Source organism: Lipophrys pholis (assembly GCF_963383615.2).
Source record: "Lipophrys pholis genome assembly, chromosome: 6".
NCBI lineage: Eukaryota > Metazoa > Chordata > Actinopteri > Blenniiformes > Blenniidae > Lipophrys > Lipophrys pholis.
In genome coordinates this window covers 25,992,933-26,013,945 of record NC_137629.1, presented here as the reverse complement: position 1 = coordinate 26,013,945, position 21,013 = coordinate 25,992,933, and the positions used below count along the sequence as shown (strand labels likewise).

General features: G+C 41.3%; 1 protein-coding gene across 1 annotated transcript; it reads left to right on the top strand.

Moving 5' to 3' along the window:
* Nucleotides 1-614: 614 nt before the first annotated feature.
* LOC308110828 (protein diaphanous homolog 1-like) lies at nucleotides 615-20,167 on the top strand. Its single transcript, XM_080465429.1, has 10 exons — nucleotides 615-734; nucleotides 834-928; nucleotides 1,115-1,216; nucleotides 1,946-2,185; nucleotides 2,805-2,934; nucleotides 3,129-3,254; nucleotides 3,549-3,712; nucleotides 4,196-4,328; nucleotides 8,432-8,521; nucleotides 17,962-20,167. Exons 2-10 carry the CDS (start codon nucleotides 920-922, stop codon nucleotides 18,147-18,149), a joined length of 1,182 nt encoding a protein of 393 aa, XP_080321555.1. The 5' UTR covers nucleotides 615-734; nucleotides 834-919; the 3' UTR covers nucleotides 18,150-20,167.
* Nucleotides 20,168-21,013: the final 846 nt, after the last annotated feature.

The following is a 21,013-nucleotide window of genomic DNA, read 5'->3' as shown; positions in this document are numbered from 1 at the left end:
ACACTTTGCTGACAGTAATGCTGATGTTCCTGGGTACAGTGCACTGTTATTCGATCAAGCTCATGTGAATGTTCATCTATTTCCTGCACCCCCCCCCCCCCCCCCCCACCCCCACCCCCACCCTCTGACACATCCTCACAGTCACAATGCTGACCTTGTCAGTACAAGTTTATGCAAACTGTCTGTCGGGTGTCATGGTGTTCTGTGTGCCCGCGCAGTAGATTGGAGTATATGTCCACGCACGTACGCTGGAAGCAAACTGGAAATGCCTCTCAGCTAACACGTGTCTGGTCTGTGTGAACCTTTTAAATATTTCCAGAGACATGAATCTTCCAGGGTTACAGGCATTTCGTGTTAGTTCAGTCTCACCATGGGCAACTTGTACAATAATCCCAACACCTCCTTGACACCACACAGTTGGGAGAGAGCAGAAAAAAATAGAATGCAGTGCCAAGTCTGTCACTTTCCATACCGTCACATGTGTACATCCCTATAATCCACTTCTTTCTCAATTACAGACCTCTCTGATATCGCTGCAGTTCCTTTAGTCAAGTCATCTTGCATTAAAAAATAAACAGGGAAAGAATTTTTTTTTAACCGTCTCTTTATCTTCTTTCTTTGTCACACCTCTGCAGCTAAAAAGGAGCAAGAAGGTGGAGATGAAAATAAGCAGGTGCAGAAGAAGAAAGTGAAAGAGCTGAAGATTCTGGATCCCAAGACTTCACAGAACCTCTGTATGTATCCTGGACTCAAGCCAACAGAATGTTGTAAACACAGATTTTCTTCTTCAAATCTCGGAAGATTAAACGAGTTGCTTATGTTTGCTCATACAGCCATTTTCCTGGGCTCATTCCGTGTCCCATACGAAGAGATTAAGACCGCCATCTTGCAGGTCAATGAGAAGATTCTCACAGAGTCCATGGTTCAGGTGCGGAGCTCAGATATGTCTTAATGTGTTTTTGTTTGTTCATAATTTACGGTTTAATATATGGTTTCTATAAACTTTTAACTAACTAAGCAGTTTTGTAAACTGTAATCAAGGAGTCGTTCGGTACTCCGATGCACATCTTTAGATTGTGAAGCTCATTTATGTTGTTGTTTTATTACTATGTAGAACCTCGTCAAACAGCTGCCAGAAGCGGAGAAGCTGGATGTCCTGGGAGAAATGAAGGATGAATACGATGACTTGGCTGAGTCTGAACAATTTGGAGTAGTTGTAAGTAGAGTGAAATACACTGCCATCGGCCCAAAAGTAGACCTGATTGTTTTGAGATAAAGTCTTTAATTTTCATTACCTGCTGACTTGGGAATGGTTATGAATGTAAATGATTTCACATAAGGTGTTAGAAATGTTTAGGTATTCCTATCACTGTCAATAGTTTAAGCACAGAACATCCTGATTTCCTTAAATATCTGGCTACTAGATTGAGTTGAGGTTTGTTTGATTTTATTGTAAAAACATGCAGTATTTAAGCACTTCTGTCCCCCTTTTTTAATGTGAATTTTCCATATTCTATCTGGCAGTTCTTGAGTATTACTAAGGATATTGAGAAGCTCCTGCTTGTGATTCTTGTCATTGATTAACCAGTCATACTAAGGACATCTGGTTGATCCACTATAATCATTTGTAAATGGAAGCAAAGCTATGTTTCTCTGTTTATTGGAAGTTTTTCTTTTTTTTTTTTATTATCATTTTTATAACTGTCACAAATGGTAGGCGATATCATTTTGAGAAACTACACATTGCACCAGCCCTGTCAGGGCAGACAGGATAGGACTAATATAGTTGAACACAAATGCCTTTGTTCAATGGTGGAGGATGTGAGTAATGGAGAATATCTGCCTCAGACACACTCGCTCACTCGCTCTCCTGCTTGCTCTCCATGTGGCAACAAACTTGCCAGGATGGGATCTGAAACCCTTCCTTTTGCTTTTGTTTCTCCAGATGTCCAGTGTGAAGCAGTTGATGCCACGGCTTGAGGCCATCCTGTTCAAGCTGCAGTTTGAGGAGCAGCTGAACAACATCAAGCCAGATGTGGTGTCTGTGACGGCCGCCTGTGAGGAGGTCATCAAAAGTGACAGCTTCTCTAAGCTCCTGCAGATCACTCTGCTTGTTGGCAACTACATGAATGCTGGGTCTCGCAATGGGAAGGCCTTTGGCTTCTCCATATCATACCTTTGCAAGGTGAATTGTTCAGATGTGACACGCCTATAAAAAAAGCTTGGTAAACTTATTTTCTTTAAGTGTAGACATACTGACCTGAAGTAAGTGATTTACAATTAGTGAAGTAAACACATTAATAGAAAATAATAAAGCATTTTCAATCCCATATCATTCCAGAATATAATTTATTGTCAGTCTGTGACAACAATACGAAAATGTTTATTAGCTCATGTTGTCAGCTCAAGATTATAATGAAAAAAAAGTGTGAATTAAGAATAATCGAAGCAGTTTTTAAGTCCAGTAAAATACCCATTATTTCAATAAGTTTCATGTGTCATCAACACTGAATCATATTTTATACTATCCTGGATGAAGTGTAATATATTCTTGCTACTTAGTTCAGTTCATGTAGTTTTGGTCTTTTAAAATCTTCAGAGATGTTGTGTGAATCAAACATTGACAAACAACATATTTGTGAGACTATATTCTTTCATAATGGAAATCCAACTTTAGAAAGTTTTGGCGAAACTTCAGAATGTTCAAATGTGCGAGAGGAAAAAGAAGAATCCATCCAGCCACTACACATTTGAAAGAACATCTTTCCATGCATCATTTTTGATCAATTCTTTTTTTCAATCAGCTGCGGGACACCAAATCAGGTGATCTGAAGCAGACGCTGCTCCATTTCCTTGCTGAAGTGTGCCAGGAGCAGTATCCTGAAGTCATGAGCTTTCCTGAAGAACTCATTCATGTTGAAAAGGCCAGCCGAGGTATGTTTACTATTAAACACATTGTCTAATATGATTCTGTACACAGTTTGATTCTTTGATGGCTGCTGGTTACATCACCTTTTTCTAATTGATTATAGAGTATTTGCATTTTACACTACATATCAATTTTCTGTTAATGTACTTATGCACAGTGAACAGTTCAGTTCCATGAAGGCTCTTTTGTTGGTTTCCAGTTTCTGCAGAGACTATTCAAAAGAACCTGGAGCTGATGGGCCGTCAGATCAAGAAACTGAAGAAAGACTTGGAGATATTCCCTCCTCCACAAAATGACGACGACATGTTTGTGGAAAAGATGTCAATATCCTCTTTACACGATCTTTTTTCCATCGTTATGTTGATATCAAGTTCCTAAATTGGTCTTTTTTTTTTCAAAGAAATTAAAAAATAGTCTGCCAACTTGTCTTATAGAAGTACTGAATATCCATTGGCATCTTTCTTAGTTTCATACTTGTATTTTGCATATCTGCAATTCTTGATTTGTTCTGTTATTGTTCCGTTTTTGTTTGGCTTTTACATGAAATATTTGCTTGCACCATACACAAAGTATATCGATCTCACTATGAATGTATGAACCTTGACAACACTTCTTCACAGTTTTGTAACCTCTGCCCACGAACAGTATGAGAAACTGGACCTGATGCATAAGAATATGGAGATGCAATACACTGATCTGGGAGCGTATTTTGTCTTTGACCCAAGAAAAATGTCTGTGGAGGAATTCTTTGGGGACCTCAAAACCTTCATAAGCATGTTCCAGGTTTGTGTGTGTGTGTGCGTGTGCGCGCACACGGGTGCTTGTCTGTATTAAAAAGAACAAAGACAAAAGTGAGCTGACAAAAACAGACTGGTGTGGTTTTCCAGGTTGTACACAAAATAGATAATGACATAATTAAAAGTATGTTCAACGACAAATACACGAGCATTTGTGAGAAGGCAGCAGTTGAAAAGAAAACATGAAGCCAGGTGCCCGTACACCTGTTTAAAGAGAGTGACGGCATTATATTGTGAGTCTAAACAGCCACTGTGGGTATAGGTATGGGAGAGCTTCTACACGAGAACTTGTTTTGCCAGTTTGTGAGGATAACGGTTATGAATAGTTACCTGCATCGATCAGATCAGCCGTTCGCCTGACATTTTTAAAGAATGACTGCGATGTCTTCAGGACTAATTATGCACTTACGTTGAATATTCACAGCAGACACTGATGTTTATTCCCTCTTTTGTCTCTTTCCCCCACCAGCAAGCTGTGAAAGAGAATCAGAAGAGGAAGGAGGCAGAAGAGAAGATCAAGAGGGCCAAGCTGGCAAGAGAAAAAGCAGAAAAGGAAAAAGAGGAGAAACTCAAGAAGAGCCAGCGCTTGGACATCAACGCAGGTCAAATTCTGATCATATCTGTTTATCTTTCTGTGAACCAAAGGCAAAGAGAAATGATGCTGCTCTCACGTTGTATTTCCTGTAGGTTCCAGTTGGGGGCAGTCAGAGTCCACACTTCTTAGAGCAGTTGTGTGTGTCTTTGTGTGTGTGTGTGTGTGTGTGTGTGTGTGTGTGAGAGAATCTGTGAATGCATCTCTGTTTGTCAAGGAGCAGCAAATCAGTAGTTATAGACCAGAGTTAATCTAATGTTGATGACTTGCTAGGCGTTTGCTAGTCACAATGAAGCTCCACATAAACCAAGAACAAGGAAGATGTATGCTATTAACTGTGACCTCTTTTCACTCTGCTGTGAGGTGCTTTCCATTTTAGAAAAAAAAAAAAAGTATACTGAGATATGTCTTTATCAGCAGAAACACATTTTCACTCTTCTGAGAGATGCTGTTATACTTTGAAAAGTGCTTGAAGCATTTTATCCCATGTAACACACACACACACACACACACACACACTTCATTCCTACAGACACACTCAAATCCTGCATTGCAGTCACACACTTATGCACAGGCACTTTCCCCCTTCTCTCTGACTGTGACCTACTTCCAGTACATTCTTCATCTCTCTGGCCGCAGTCATCTTCTCCAGAGGCCCGGCTGTTGAACACATTTGCCATAACCTCGGTGTGCTCCAACTTTTTGTGTGTTAGAAGTTACTGTGCTTCTTTTTTATTTTTTCTTCTGAATGTTTCTCTTGGGTATTGCTGATGAGTTGGAAAAAATGTTGTTTTGGCCAAAGTGTGTCCCGACTGTGTGTGCATGTCTGTCTGCTTTCTCAAACTCTCACAAAAAGTCTTTGTGGCCTTTCTCTCTTAGTTCTCCATGTTCCAGCTGGCTTCTTCGCTTCTCTCCTTCTTGCTTTTATTCCATGGCTCCCACTTTTCTTCTTCTTTTCCCTCCCCCTCTGTATCTGTTGCTCATGAACTGAACACTTAAAGGAACACATGCTCCAAATGGAATGTTTTCTTGAACGTTTCAAACCACTTGTTGATTTGGGGGGGGGGGGGGGGGGGGGTAGTTGAATTTTACACAATGGTAACATGATAGTGCTAAGGTGCATGAGCAGATCAGTGGACTGCAGATCATTTACATACAGGTGGCATATTTGACTATCCCTTCAGCCATAGCCATATGTAAATGTATTTGTATTCGTTTATAACCCTCATACAGGATGTCTTGCACACAATGGCTGTTTGTAGCAGGTGCTCCAATGAACACCAACCTGTTCTGAGTTTAGTTTTTTTCTCTTTTGGTCTCGCTCCTTTGTACTCACTCTTGCTATCGCATCAGTTTTTTCACTCAGTGTTTCTGGACACAGATAGTTGCAGTTGTTTGTTGAATCCCATGAGGTCAGAGTGTGTTTAGACATTGTGACCTTGCCATTCCTGTGTGAGTCAGACAGTTTCACCCATTCTAACCTCATTTGGCATGTCATGGTAGTTGTTGTGATTGATTTGATGTTCAAAGATTATTTGATAATTGTCTTTTTTTTTTTTTTTTTTTGCACTATTGGATAATCTAATCATAAAGTGTCTTTTTTTGGTTCTCATAAAGTTTACAAGTTTAGGACTGAGGCTTTTAAAGTGGCACAGCTTGCCACACCCTGCAGTCCATAGCCACCATCTGTGGTTGAATGTCAGATGTTTGCTCTAATTTGATTTGATAAATACAGTCTTGCTCGTAAAATGTGAGTTTCTCCCCTGGCTGCCATAAACCCATTTTTGGACTTATGCCAATGCTGCATTAAACACTGACTTTACCACCTTTCCACAACTAGGTGTCAGTACTGCCTGCAAAAGCCTGTGGGAGACTTTGACTTGTGGTGAAGGGTGTGTGCAAGTGCGGTACAGCCTCATCAGTGCTGGTATGGGAACTGCCTCTAGGAGTGCTCGTGCTCCACACAAAGAGCAGGAGTGAAGGGCGTAGTAAAGTGGGGGAGGGGAGGATGAAGACATGAAGGGCAGGGCAGCAGATGCTCTGCTGGGGATTAGACCGTCTTATCTGTTCAAAAAGCAGGCAAGGGGAGGAGAGAGAGGAGAAAGGCACAAGGTATGAGAGGAGATTAAACTGGATAAACCTAGTTTGCCTGATGTCTCAGACCAAGCGATTCTTATACTATGTAGTGAAGTTATATGCCACAATTTTGGCATACAGAAACGATGCTTCTATCCTCAACTAATAACCCAGTTTTGTGTTTTTTTTCCCAGTCACTGTATTCATTTAATGACATTTTTCTCTGATAGAAGTCCATTCTTGTTCTCATTATTGTGTGAACACCCAATAGGGGCACTATTGCTCCACATAAGCCTCTTGTGGCCTGTGTGTGTTAAACAGAGATGTGTTGGTCCGTGCATTCACAGTAGATTAGATTCAAAAAGGCAACTTTAAGAGCTCACCATCTAATGCTATTACAATAATTAATCCATCTTAAGTTCTTACAGTCTCCAGTATGTTGCTGTTTGTATCATGCTATGTTGTGTGTGTGTGTGTGCGTGCATGGGTGTCTAATTGTACTACTTCTAACACTGCAACCAAATGTTTGATGCCATTACAATGAGTATATTATTACCACCATGTGATTGAATGTGACAGCTGTGTTTCTTTTTCATTGCTCACAAACCCGACACTGTACAACTGTTCTCCATTTGTAAAGACCTGTGTCTGGTTTTATTGAATAGCGTTGCCCACAGCCACATCCATACAAATATACAAGAGACGTATGATTGAGGCTATAAAGAGCACACACCCCAGGACTTACCCGTTTTAACTGGGTGTTCACCAGATCAATAATAAGCATGTAAGAGCCAGTTAGGTCATTGTTTGGTGCCTCTACTGCCCCCAGTACATGCTCACAAATAGCTCTGTGTGTGTGTGTTTGTTTGCTCACACCAGTGGTTTAAGCCAGCCATGTGATTAGTGTAAGTGGAAATGATCCATATGTGTGTCACCGGAAGAGGAAACTCATGGCCTACATTTTCCAGATCTATCTGTGCAATTCCACCCCATGGACATTGAGGGGTGTATATGAGCCATGTAAGAGAGAGACTTTCTGTGACGTGACAGGCCAGACCACACGCCATCTGCTTCATGGCTTATTGCTCTGTGTGTGTGTGTGTGTGTGTGTGTGTGTGTGTGTGTGTGTGTGTGTGTGTGTGTGTGTGTGTGTGTGTGTGTGTGTGTGTGTGTGTGTGTGTGTGTGTGTGTGTGTGTGTGTGTGTGTGTGTGTGTGTGTGTGTGTGTGTGTGTGTGTGTGTGTGTGTGTGTGTGTGTTCAGAGGGTAGAGGAGGTGGCAACATAAACCTTTAACCCCCCCCCCCCCCCCCCCCCCCCCCCCCCCCACCCCCACCCCCTCCCTCCATTGAGGTTCAAATAGAAATAATCAAAACCATCTGCCTGAGTGCTGAGCTGTGCCACCGAAAGCTACCCTATGAGTTTCCATGGTAACACTCACACGTGTAAACAGATTGAGTGCCCCTCTTGGGTTGGCCCACCCTCATTTTATTTATGACCACCGGTCAGTGGAGCTGTGAGGAGAATTTAACTGTAAACAAAGATATAAAGAGGCCCCCAACACTAATTGTACCAGTAAACATACGTAATTATTGTTTCCCGTGTTTTTTGGGGTTGGCCACATTATTTTTCTATGTTTTAAATTTTATGTGGTTTTGGTTTTTAGTGGGTGTGTCTTTCCAATAAGCCTTTGTTTTACAAGCTCTGTATGGAACTCCAAGCAATGACAACTAGATGAAATAGGTCACTGCTCTTCTGGGTTAATGTTGCTAATTTGCCAACGTGGCCTCGTGGGTGTTAAATGTCCCCTCTGCCCACGTGTGTGTCGGCATATCAGAGAGAGGAGTAGGTCGAGAGTTTAGTAAAACTACTTATCATTCCCTTATGAAAATGACCATGTGTCACAGCAGAATTGATTAAAATGATAGGGTTTTGTGTGCGTGCATGCGTGCGTGAGAAAAAAAAGTTTACATCAGAACCCACGTGTGTATTTGATCTGCTTGATGCATTGCTGACATTGTGTTGTGATGCTGTTTACAGAGGGCGATGAAACTGGTATCATGGATGGCCTGTTGGAGGCACTGCAGTCTGGCGCTGCGTTCAGGAGGAAGAGAGGCCCACGGCAAGCAGGTACTTCTGCACATGCGCACTAGTAAATCCTCACCAAACATGCACATGTTTCAAACTTTAATCCCTTCCTTCCTTTCCAGATTTTTCTTATTATTGCTTCCACACATGTGGTACCCACCTTGGACAGAACCATGTGTGGCATTTGAGACTTTGCGTCCCCTTTCGTCACTCGGCCTCTATGTTTCAGTCAAGACACAACAACAGATTTGTTTATGTTCTCTTGCCTCCGTCCCATCTGTTGCATGGCTCAGAGGCTGTGGCCTGTGGACATTTTCCCTGGTCACCGTGGCATAGCCAAGACCATCAAAGGCTCGCACAACAAAGAGAAAGAGGGTGGGTGGGGACAGTAAGATGCCTAAGAAAAGAACAACTGAAGAGGGCGTGCTTTTGGAATAAGAAAATATACAAAGAACATGAGCATAAGAGACGGGTGAAGCAGAGTGCGGGCAGAACATGTGAGAGATATGTGGGTAGTAAGTAAAAAAAAAAGAAAAGAAATTCCTATGAAAAAGTAAAGGAGGAGAAATGTGTTACTTTTTTTTAATCACATTAATCTTTACTAATTTCCGCAGTGTCGGTAGCATTTCAAACAAATCATGTCTGCACAGTCCTTGAGCATAATAAGCACCACATATAAGACAACCAGGATTATAATTTAACCCACTCTTCCACCTCCTTTTACAAGGCTCATTTGGAAAAAAAAAAAGTCTTGCGCACTTAATTTTGTTTTTATGAAGACTTTGATAAAAAAATGTTTTAATTAAGATTAGAAAAACGCACAATCAAACCACTCCAAACAGTCTTTTGTGCCTGGACCCATACCGTAATCGATAGATTGATACTTGAAGTCTTTGTCGCAAAAAAATTTCTGAGTTTAGAAAACAAAGAAACTTCATGAGGAACAATCATAACATAGAGTTCATGTTTTGAGGCGTCTGTTGTGTGAAACTCCAACCTACTGTTATTATGTTACACACAAAATTCTGAAAACTTAAAATAAATCATTGTAGAGCTTTTGACCTAACACACCAAGCCACCCCTACTCAATTTTAATGACATGTACTACGCGGAACTTTTTTCCTCATCATTAGCCCAACCAGAAACTTTCATAATCTTTCATTGAGACCATATTGTTTGATCCTTCTGCGCAGATGCAGGCCAGTATTCTGATTATCTGTCTCAAACATACTGTCCTGTTCCTCACTTTTCAGAATAGTTTTCTTTTGTATTTTGTGCTTGAAAAGTTGTTCTTACAAAACATTTCGGCCTGATGAAACAGTGAAAATGGAAGCGACGCAACACGAGCTGTAACTTCGTAACATGATTCCTACTAGTATGACTCAACCAATGTGAGTGAGGAAAGTGTCCAGTGCCCATTAACTGAGAGGCAGAGGGGAGAGAAAAAGTGTGTGTGTGTGTGGTTGGGTTCAGTATTTGCACATAAGAAAGGCTTTGGAGTGTGTGCAACCCAATCTCTCTCTCTTTCAATAGAAGCCAGATGTGAAGCAGTGCTCCAGACTGGAATAGCTCCGAGGCAGAGGGGAGACTGCTCTCCTTTCTTTCTGCCTTGTAATCTCTCTTTCTCTCCTTATGAATTTCCAAGCTGTTTGACACTGAGCGGAGAGTTTACAGTCCTTTTAAAAACATTCCCTGATATTTGAACTAATTTTAGCCGCATCCCAGGCCATACGTGATTGTACCTTGTGGGTCATTTGTAACTGCAACCGATCCATCAGTGTTTGTCAGATCCTGTCTCGCTATGCAGTCGGCTCCAAGAAGTTATGCTTCGAATAAGTAAAGCCGAAGTAGAGTTTTACTCAACTGACCTTTCCTCCCTCTGAATTGTTAACAATCCATCTCGCCACAGAGCTCTGCTGGGTTAGCCAGAAATAATATCTGAAGTTTGTCAGACCCAGCCCCCTCAAGTCTTTCTCTAGTTTTTTGGCATTTGGATATGAATGGTTTAACAGAGTCTATAAATTGCAGAATTTTTTGCATAAACTATTTTCCGTTGACATCTTTTTGTCTCAGTCTTTTAAGCTATTTTGTGTTGTGGTAAGTGCACGTCGGTTGCTTGCATTAACATAAAGCTGGCTTTAGGACGTGGTCTTTCCACACCTTCTGAGTCACTTTAAGCAAATCATTGTGTGCGGGAAGTGCACTTAAGCAAACAAACACAAATGCACACACACTCCTCACAACTAAACTTCGAGACTCTAACAGTGAGAAGGGAAAAGGAGGGAGAAACAGGAGCTGGGAAGAAAGAGTGGGGCCCATTTGAGGGCTCAGTTAGTCATCCATAGTGCTGTTTGGCCACCTCACACTCCTTAACAGGAAATACCTCAACATGTGTGTGAAAAAAGGGGGGAATGAGCTCTGGCCCCTGCTCTTATTTGTCTGTAGTAAAGGATTGGAAAATATAAGTGTATTTCTTCTGTTTAGGTTCTCCTCCAAGTCTCAGTACTGTTTTGTTTTTTTGTTTTTTTGGAGTTTCATTGTCTGTGGTTGCTAAGTCATGTTGTGTTTCTCACAATCTTAGCTTTGTTAGGAGTTTATATTTTCTCCACTCGTGTTTAAAGGCTGCTCCTTCTCGGTTACCCACATTGCTTCCTACACTCAGGAAGGGACTTGCGTTGTTCACCCACCCTGTTAGAGCCTGTATTTATGTTGTTGTGCGTGCACACATGTTTGAGTGGCTGGTTGAGTCAGAGGTCTTATTTAGTGAACCTGTAGGAGGAGACGCATCCTGACTGGCTCAACCAACAGACCAGGATAACAGGCGTCCATCATCCAAGCTCAAGTACATCTGTAGACTTTTACTAATATACATAAAAAATAAAGACATATACATCTATAGAACTTCAATTTTCATGAAGTTATAAATATTTATTACATTCTTGTTTTGATTTTGTTAGTTTTGAGTTGTTTTTAAACAAACCTGTAATTCTAGTGAATACAGCTTAAATTATAGTACTCCCTAGAAATTAAAATCTTGTTAGATTCTGTTTTTTTCCCTCTCACCCTGACTCTTTGTGACATATCATATTTCATAGAATCAGTTAACGCCAGTGACCTATCGTAAATTTAAGTACTTTCCCCAGGTATTAAATCACAGTTAGCTTCAGCCAGTGTGCTTCATGTTATCACAAAATCAATTTCATTTCATTTGGTTGCAAACTCAGAACAAAGGTTCTGTCAGCCAGTAAATGAACAAAAAAAGCTAAAGTTGAGGGACATTTTCCTCTTCGCCATACAATGAAAGATGATATCCTAAATTTTAATCAATTACCTGATTCACCACAAATCATTTTGAAACACTTCTGAGTTACCACAGATAAAGATTTTACCTGCTGATCAGTATGGACTGGTTATAAGAACGACAGAACTGCAAGACGTTGATTGATGAAGCTTTAGAAGTATATACTTCTTCAGACCATCCTTTTACCTTCAGTTATATAGATTTTCTTTTTCAGCTTTTAGTATTTGACCATGTGGGGTTTTTTAAAGCAGTTTTGTTTCCAACATATTTTTGACAAACTTGCTGCAGGAGGGGCAGCAATATATTAAGTTCACTTTGGGGCTTAGCATGGAGAAGCATCACTTTTAACTGGCCCATGTAGTCAGTGTAGTAGTCACTAAAACAAATGTGTCACAACCACAATCACACCCAAAGCTCACCCACTACAGACAAAATCACAATGGCAGCTATGTTACACAAAGCCTGGAGTCGTAATCACAGCCACAGTTCTTCTCGGCAGGAGTCGAGGAGAGAGCTGGAGCACCCAGTAGTCAAGTTTTCTCTCTAAATAGACACAGCTGAGGCACAACCAGTGGCTCACAACTACACTATGTGAGAGTTGCTGAATAAAGCATTGTTTATTCCAGAATAAGACATAAGCAACCACAATAAATGCCCTCAAAGCAAGTTGTTCAGGAAGTAAAAAGCAGGCGCTAACTTTGTGAGTTGTTATACAAAGAAACGCTCTGTTTTGAATTTATTTTGAGTATTATAACCAGAGGCCTCTTCCCTTCAATCTGGATGAAACATCTTTATTGCTACCGATCTCAGTGCACATGATTGATCACACCCGTAAAAGGTTTATATATCTCATAAATGTGCTCCCATCATATCTGGCTTCCAAGGGAAAGTTGGACACCTGCTTCAAGTCTTCTTGGGTTACAGTGACTCGACTATTATGCATGAATAACGCCTGTGTTGAGATGAGTGATAATGAACAACACTACGCTAATCCACTGATTGCAGGTGAATGGACAATTAGATTCTGAATCTAAAGAAGTCTAAAGAGACAATAAGAAAACAGTTACACAAATAAAACAAAACTATATTGGCATGTTTAAAAAGTCAGCATACCCCTGACACTGAAATCATTACCATGTTAACTTTACATGCTCATGAAACAAAACTCACATCCTTTAATTCATTCACTACTTTTATGTATGGAAGAGGCTTCATTAGTGTCCCTCCCCTCCAGCTGCAGCGACTGCAAACGTCACCGACTCTGCATTAAGAGACTACTGAGGGCCCATTGAGTGTGTTGTCACGCTCATTGTGTCATACGGTGTGACTGAATGGGTCGCCACGAGGCTGTGGAGGCTATATACCCCCTCACCTTTGACCTGTGCCTCAGCCCCGTGTGTGTTGTTTGTGCTGTCTGTGTAAAAAGAGCAGACTGCACGGGGATCCTCAGCTGTCTGCTCTCTGTGTGTCCACCCTCCCCCTTTCCTTTAAATCACATACAGACAAAACACACACACCAGATGCTCGCATTCCGATACAAAGGCACACATGCGTGTTTGCATACTAATACGTGCACCCCAACAGGCACATGGCATTCCTGAGGACACACCGTCTAAAATACAACATCAACACTCTCTTTCAGTTCTACAGAAACACCCAAGAACTGTGTTTACTATCTTTTCTAGAAACACACTTGCCAGATTGGTTACACTTGCCTAATTATGCTTGTCTGTTCAAAGCAATTTAAGTGCTGGAATGGTGTCCCTACACACTCTCTACAGACCCATCTGCTGGGTCATGACCCTCACTGTAACAACCAATCACAGTAGCACCATGATGACAAAGCACCAATCACAACAGAGACCTCGGCAAAGGACGTAGCAACAATAGAGGCACACGCTGGCCCTGCAGACAGTCTGCTCCCTTAGAAAGGCTCCTCCAAAGCCTTGTGCTGTCACAGATGTGACATTAGAGGAAAGCATTATCCAGAGTTCTCATCAATCAAGCTGACTATGAAACAGTGGTGATGTCACATACATGTTTAACTCCCTCTGTGAAGATGTAGCCCAGCCACACGTACGCACCAGTTGAACCTATTTAGTGACATAAAATCCATCCTTTTACATCAATAGTGGCCCACACAGATTTGTCAATTGTGGTGTGGGATGACGTCACACTTTCCCACAGTCCTCCAGTGCAGATCAGTAATGTGTTACCCAGTGGAGCCTGGAGAGGGCGATACAAGTCCCTGCTAAGTTAAAGGTACTGATGAAGGTTCAGCCTACATCTGCAAATACAGTGTGGTTGTAGCACTTTTTGTACCTTATCACATGACTGCTGACAAGGTACTATATGGGGAGAAAACAAAGATGGCAGCTCGCTTGTATCACCGAGAACATTTCAAGGAGGATGTTGAAACTTACATTGCCAATTACATGTAACGCAGTAAAGCCACTATATGTCGTTTGTCTGCAAATTCTCTTCACTTTTCTTACTGTTTCTGTGCTTTCCCTTCCCAAGGGTAGCGGATCACACTGCACAACAAAGCATTCTTTCCCTCATAAGGCAGTGATTAGTTGGTGTCCTGGAGTGTAATGTGTTACAGACGATTGTTTCACCACACTATTTGTGGCACTGACCAGGCTCCACTAAGCAAACGCACTCCTTTTAATATCACGTCCATTCGTAAGCAGTCCCAAAAACCGCCTTTTGTCTGTGCTGATACAGCTGCTAAGCTTCATGCCAAGTCTATGTGTCATTTAGTCAACATTGGAGCTGCCATGTGTTTGCAACATACATGCTGAGAATTTCCTGTTTGTAGTGCCAAGTGGTGTACGGCTCCCACACAAATATTGTGCTTTTTTTTTTTTTTTTTCCCCAATGATCAGAGACTTGCTGGAGACGATTTGAGAAATGATGAGTCAAGGCAGCAGAGGCCGAGATATTCTGGCTGTCAATCACTTGTTTCTGGATCCAGAAATACTGACGGTCATTTCTGATCTGCAGGGTTTTCATTTTCAGTGTGAGGGCAGCTCAGTCGCATAATAGATTAACCAAACGGTGACATTTAAAGATGCCTAAAAAGAATTACAGTTGAGTGTTTTGTCAGTTATCTCTACATACATATAAACGGAAAAAGAAAAAAAAAAAACGTATGCTCTTCTAACATGTTGGAGTACTAACATATATTAAAGGGCAGTGGTGGCTGTGAGGTTAGAGAAGCAGACTTGGGTTTGGACATTCACAAGTTAAAATCCCACAGCCGATTTGTAGTAAGTCTAGAATATATGGAAGTTTATTTAAATTGTGTTAAAGTAGTTTTTTTGACACACCTGCCCACCTATCATCCAGAATATTGTAACCACTATAACGATGAAATTTAATGGGATTATTACTACAACTGATGGCACTCTTTATTGGGGCAGCTGTGGGTGGATAGGATGTATTGAACAGTTAATATTTTGACCTCATTGTTGATTTATTAGGAGAAAATGTATAAAGATTTGAGTGATTTGAAATAACCAGGGACAAATTGGGATGCTTGACCTTGAGGTCAGAGCATCTTTAAAACTACAGAGCTTTTGAAGTGTTTCTGGGCTTTAGTGGTCAGTATTTATTAAAAATGGTCCAAGTGAGGGGAAGTGGTTAACTAGAGACCGTCGTGGGCAGCCAAGAGTCTGGTGTGTGGGTGATGAAGTCTGGCTCATGTTGTTTGATCCAGCAGAATGATCCATGGCACTGTTAACTTTAACCTCTTTGGCTGAGTTGAAATGTGGAGTATCTCTCTGGTCTACATCAAAGCAAGACGATTGAATTGCCTTCCCATTCACCTTGCTTTCTCATTTTTAACATCTTATTTAAAGACGCAAGTTAAACCACATGTTCAATCATTTTCTTATCGACCGTATATGACATGTATAACCTCCATACGCTGTTTCTTGTGCTAAACAAGGTGGCATTTCTACAAACTGGCCTAATTTCTACAAATTAGAAATGGTGATCAGTTTTCAAACAGCTGCAGAATTGTGCCTGTTTCACATACCAGTGGAGCTATTCTGCATGTAGACGGCGGTTCTGACACCTGTCACAGCCTGTTTGGTCCATTTAAACTTCCGTGGCTCGTGCTCAGTTGGAAGACATTGATGGAAAAGTTTGACTGCTTCCAGAGATCCATTGTTGTTTTTATGGGATTTAAAGACGCTCATTAAGTTTGGTTTATCTGCGTAACATAATTTTTGGAAATGGCTGTTCATGTGTGCTCATTCAGTCTTTCCAGTCAAGTCTTGTATTTGCACCTCAAGCTTTTAACTAGATCCAATGAAGGATCCTTCTGCATCCTACTTAATTATGCAGGTTTCTGTCTGAATTAATCTTTTTCCTTATGCTGCTTCCACTGTAACAACCGTCTGATCCCGAGTCTTATCCCTGTCTCTCTTTCTCCTCTCTGTCTTCACTCTGAGGAGGAAGAGGAGGAGGAGGAGTGCTTGGTTTGACAGCCTTTGAAGAGCTTTTCTCTGCGGGTTGGAATTTTTAGGACAAACTCTGCACACCCGCATATCAACCACACTAACACACTCCTCTCGGTTTTTGGGTCATTTGCATAATGTCTAATTAGTAAGTTTATGAGTCAGGCCAATGTTAGAAATGGACAGAAATAGACACAGAGCGTGAGCATGAGGGAGTCGAGTGAGAAGGAGAGAAAATGTTCCCGTGTCCTGGTGTTTATGATGAAGAGAGATCTGTCTCACTCGGGGTGTTAATTCGACGCCTCAGCTGTCTGTGCTGATCAGTCCAGCTGAGACTCACAACTACAAGTCAACCATGAACGCAACCCTTAATCTACAATTCCTTCTCTTTCCACAGACTCAATTGTTTCTTTGTCACAGCTAATTCTGGAGACCTCGGTAACGTCATGTTTGTGTGTGTTTGTGTCCCTTTTTATTTCTGATTTTTTTCTGTTTTTGCCTGTTTGAATCATGCGACAAGTCTGTGTGTTGTTTGTCTTGTCATGGTGTATTTGCATGTTTGCGAGCATCAACATTACAGCAATGAGGTTTGTCCTTGTACTGATGCTTGAGAAGTGAAATGTGTGTATTATAGACTGATATAAAACTGCAGCAAACACACAAACACAATCTCCCACTGACCTATATAATTCAAAATGGCCGCTGCTGCGCAGCTGTCTTCCCACACGGGAGCAGTAAAGGATGGAGGGCGGTAGTGAGAGATAATGTGTGTGTGTGCGTGTAGAGGAGAGGAAATAACAGTAAGCAGGTAGAGGGACAAAAGCGACAACATCCTCAGGGCACAGTCTGTCATCCTCTATTTCCCTGTCCGTCCCTGTTTCTCATCTCGCCTCACTTGCTTTCTCAGTTTCTCATATTTCTGTCACTTCTTGTCGTTCCTCCCGGCTCACTTCTCTGACTCAGTCTTCTCTTCCGTGTTCATCTCATTTTCAGTCACCCCAGCCTCTTTAATCTTCCCACAACATGAATCATCCTGCCCCTGATGGTGTCTCATCCCTCCTTCTTACCCCGTGACCTTCCTCCTATCCTCCACTAGACCTCTTCCTCTTCCTCTTCCTCTTCCTTCAGAAGCCTTCCATCCTGCCAGTCTTTCCTGTTTTCCTTCATTGATATCATGTTAGGTCTTATCTGACAGTCTGACACTAATGAGGAGTTGCTTGGTTGTGTCGGTCAGTCTGGTCGTGACTTTGTGACTCATTCGCACAGTGTTCATGTTTCTGTTGGAGGCAGATGTAGTGGTAGTATTTCCTTTTTCCTTGGTTACAAAAAATCCCACACAAAAACAAGTCCCTTCTAAAACGAGCACATTTGTATCACTAAACAGTTGGAAGGTGAGTGTAGGAAATCAGTGAGAGCGCTGACATGTACCGAGAAACTTTGACCTGTTGTGAATATGTGGAACCTCGTGACCTGTATTCACTAATGACACTCTCCTTTTTGAAGGAGACGGATACAAACAGCTGCTGGTGTGGCGTATGACTAACTAGCATGTGTTTTTTGTTTTTTTAATTCCACGTCTTTTTCATCAGATATGTCACTTCATGGCATGCGCCGACATATCTGTTTGGTCTTGTGATGATTTAAAAAAATAGAAAAATAAATAAAAATCCCATCTGTTTGTGTCCCTCACCGTTTTCTCCTCCTCTCTTTGTCAGCCAACCACAGACGAGCTGGTCATGCTGTGACCAACATCCTGGCCAAAGAGTTGATGCAGGAAGACGACCCCTCATCCAGTAAAAGTTCTGGTAAAAAGCTGAAGCAGGAGGAGAAAGAGGAGCCCAAGCTTGAAGGAGCAGAATCGCTGGAGGAGTTACTGGAGAGGGCTGCTCCTCGGTCGAGTTAGGCCTCCGGGGTTGAAAATGTTTTTACTTCTGCAGTCGGTGATTTCTAAGCAGCTCTTCTCCAAGACATTCCATCGGCCAATACCAATATGAGATTAGTTTAGTGAAAGATGGGTTTTTTTTCCAGGCCCCTCTCCTCAAATCTTTCAGGATAGCGTTGATTGTGTCTTCTCGGAGAGCCGGAGCTGCAGGGCGGGGCTCTCACCTCCGCCTCAACTCCTCGAGGTCCCTCGCTGACCTTTGGCGCTTGGCCAGTGTCATTGGATTTGATTGCTTTCTTCGGCATATGCACATCTATGTCTTATTGTCTGTTTCTCTATATTTCTACATTCTGTGATTCACCTGTCGTCCGTCACAGGGCGTCTTAAATCATTCCAAAGACTCGATTAGCAGGGATTCACCTATTTTTCACTGTTCTCTAGAATAACCTGAATAATTCTCAGATTATACTGTAGACGTCCCAGCCAAGGCCACTTTCAATTGTTTGTTCTTTTTTCTACCTGATAATACAGCTTTGTAATAAGTCTAATATGTCGTACATTATTGTTTGTCGACAATATGATTTTTGTAATATTATTGAAAAAGTGCCAACCAATAGAAATCCAGTCTCGTCATTTCACTTATAAGTTTGATCCAGTCACAGTTTGCACTGTAGTAGCACGTGGACCAGTCCAACATTTTATCATCTATCATCTGCTTTATCTTTCAGTATTTTTCTGTTTTTAACTGAGAAGGGATTATTTAACTCCCACTGGTGTGCGCACAAGCGTTAACACAAAAATGGGAATCGTTTCGGTTATCGTGACGAGAGTTTTGTCGCCTCGTGTGCCCACAGCAGCTATATGAAAGATGCATACATCCACACATGAACATGATCATTCCGACAACCCTGAGTGTTCAGTCAGATAGGATGAGAAGGGTTTTTCCACGCAGTCTAACCAAAAACTAAACACACACAAAAAAAAAAAAACTCTTTAAAACGGTGCTTCCATGCAAACGAAGCCCGTTTTTTGTATGTAAAAGATGTGAGTGTGAAGTAATTCGCCTATAGTTAGATTCAAGAGAGAGTACATGTGCATTGCCATCTGTAATTACTGTATGGTACTGACCATGCTGTCATAAAATCTTAGGTTTCATGAACAGCTTTGTGGTCTTTCTGCTGAGGATAGCGCACTGGAAAACTGCCTAAAAACTGCTGAGACAAGTGTGTGCGTGTGTGTGCGTGTGTGTTGTTTCCCCTCTCACTGAACTGCATCTGTAGTTTCCGAGAGTCTGGCCTTGCTTCTGTTTGTATCAACAGCCTACATGTTGCCATGATGTTATGGTGTAATATCAGACAGCTGCTCCATGCAATACGTATTCCTATGCAAAGTGCACGGCTGTATCGTGCACCCTCGTCTTCGATACCCAGCTCAGAATGATCTTTTAAAATAAATGGTCAGTGCTTTACTTTGGTGATGGTTAAGAGGGAAAATTCTCACAGTTCCAGCATTTCAGCACTTGGGGTTTTTTTTTTCTTCTTCTTCTTCTTCTTCTTTCCACCAGCATTGTTGAGGCATCTTCATTGAAAAGTGAATATCTTTGGAGAAAATGGCACTTAAATCACCATCAACAAAAATGATCTGAAGGAAGGGAGGTGTATAAACAATTGGTGGCGCTTCATAACACTGAGAATTCCTGCTGCACCTGCTCACAAACACACAATATCTCACTTTCTGTTTGTTCAGTCGTCAGGTATACACAGACGAGTTAAAGAGAGGGAAGTTCGTAAGATATCAAAAATATCACTGGAATAATTGTCTTGATTTGAGTTATTCCTTTTGTTTGATTGTTTTTTTTTTTAAGAATTTTTTTTTCTGTGAATTTTTTATGGGTGATTATTTTTAATGTATTTGAAATGAGAAGTTTTTTTTTTTTGTTTTTTTGTTTTTTTTTCCCTGAATGCTCTGTGGATACAGAATAATGCACACAATCGTTCTGTTTGTTACACCGAACCATTAAAAAATGTCTTAAGTAATTTACTGAGTTGATCGGGTCATTCTTTGCTCGTGCTGCTGCTCGTACGGGGATACCAGCTCAGTTGTACTCCTGTATTTTTGCCAATGTAAATTCTTTTGAAGCACTTTTGCTCGAGCGTCTCTCTCTCTCGCTTTCTCTCTCTCTCTCTCTCTCTCTCTCCCTCATGTAAACACATTCTGCAGTGAAATACCAGACAGGCTCTGCACACTGTTATGCTATAATTTTATTGCCAAGAAGCAGCCGTAGAATGAATCAACAGTGGACTCGGTTATTTTTACAGATAAATCCCAGGATTTCCCGAGGCTCCAGCGTGTCCAGAGACATTTTCCAGTATTGATGGCCAGGACATCGTCACTCCTGGGGACACATTGCTGTTGACGACTGCACATAAGAGTAAAACAGTTTAAAATGTGTTTTTTCTTTAAGTTTGATATGAGGTTGCATTTGACTCCGGTTATCATCCAGTGAATTGGTTTGTTTCAGGCGGACTAAAACATTCAATATACTTGTTTTTTTTTTTAATGGTGTGTTCATGTAGTTTCAAAATATTCAGTGCTTTTCAATTGGGAAGATTCAGATGAATTCCAAATTTGAAATATTCAAACAGCAAATAATTTACACTTAGAATCATGGTGGCTTTTATTAATCTCATTCATGTGCATGTTTGTTTTTTCTACCAACACACACCAAACCAGACTCGTATCTGGGATATTCTCTATGAAGCATTACACCACTGCTGCTAATATACTGTATATAAAGTATACCGTCAACGTTTTAGTAGCAGTAACCTTCTACACCAGGGGTCTGCAACAGGCGGAGCTATATCATTCACAGTATTTTTATTTTA

Excerpts from the sequence above, each read along its gene's own strand:
- LOC308110828 (XM_080465429.1), top strand. Across the intron at positions 1,217-1,945 it reads CTGAACAATTTGGAGTAGTT|ATGTCCAGTGTGAAGCAGTT; the intron begins GTAAGTAGAGTG and ends TTGTTTCTCCAG. Across the intron at positions 3,255-3,548 it reads GTTTGTGGAAAAGATGTCAA|GTTTTGTAACCTCTGCCCAC; the intron begins TATCCTCTTTAC and ends CACTTCTTCACA.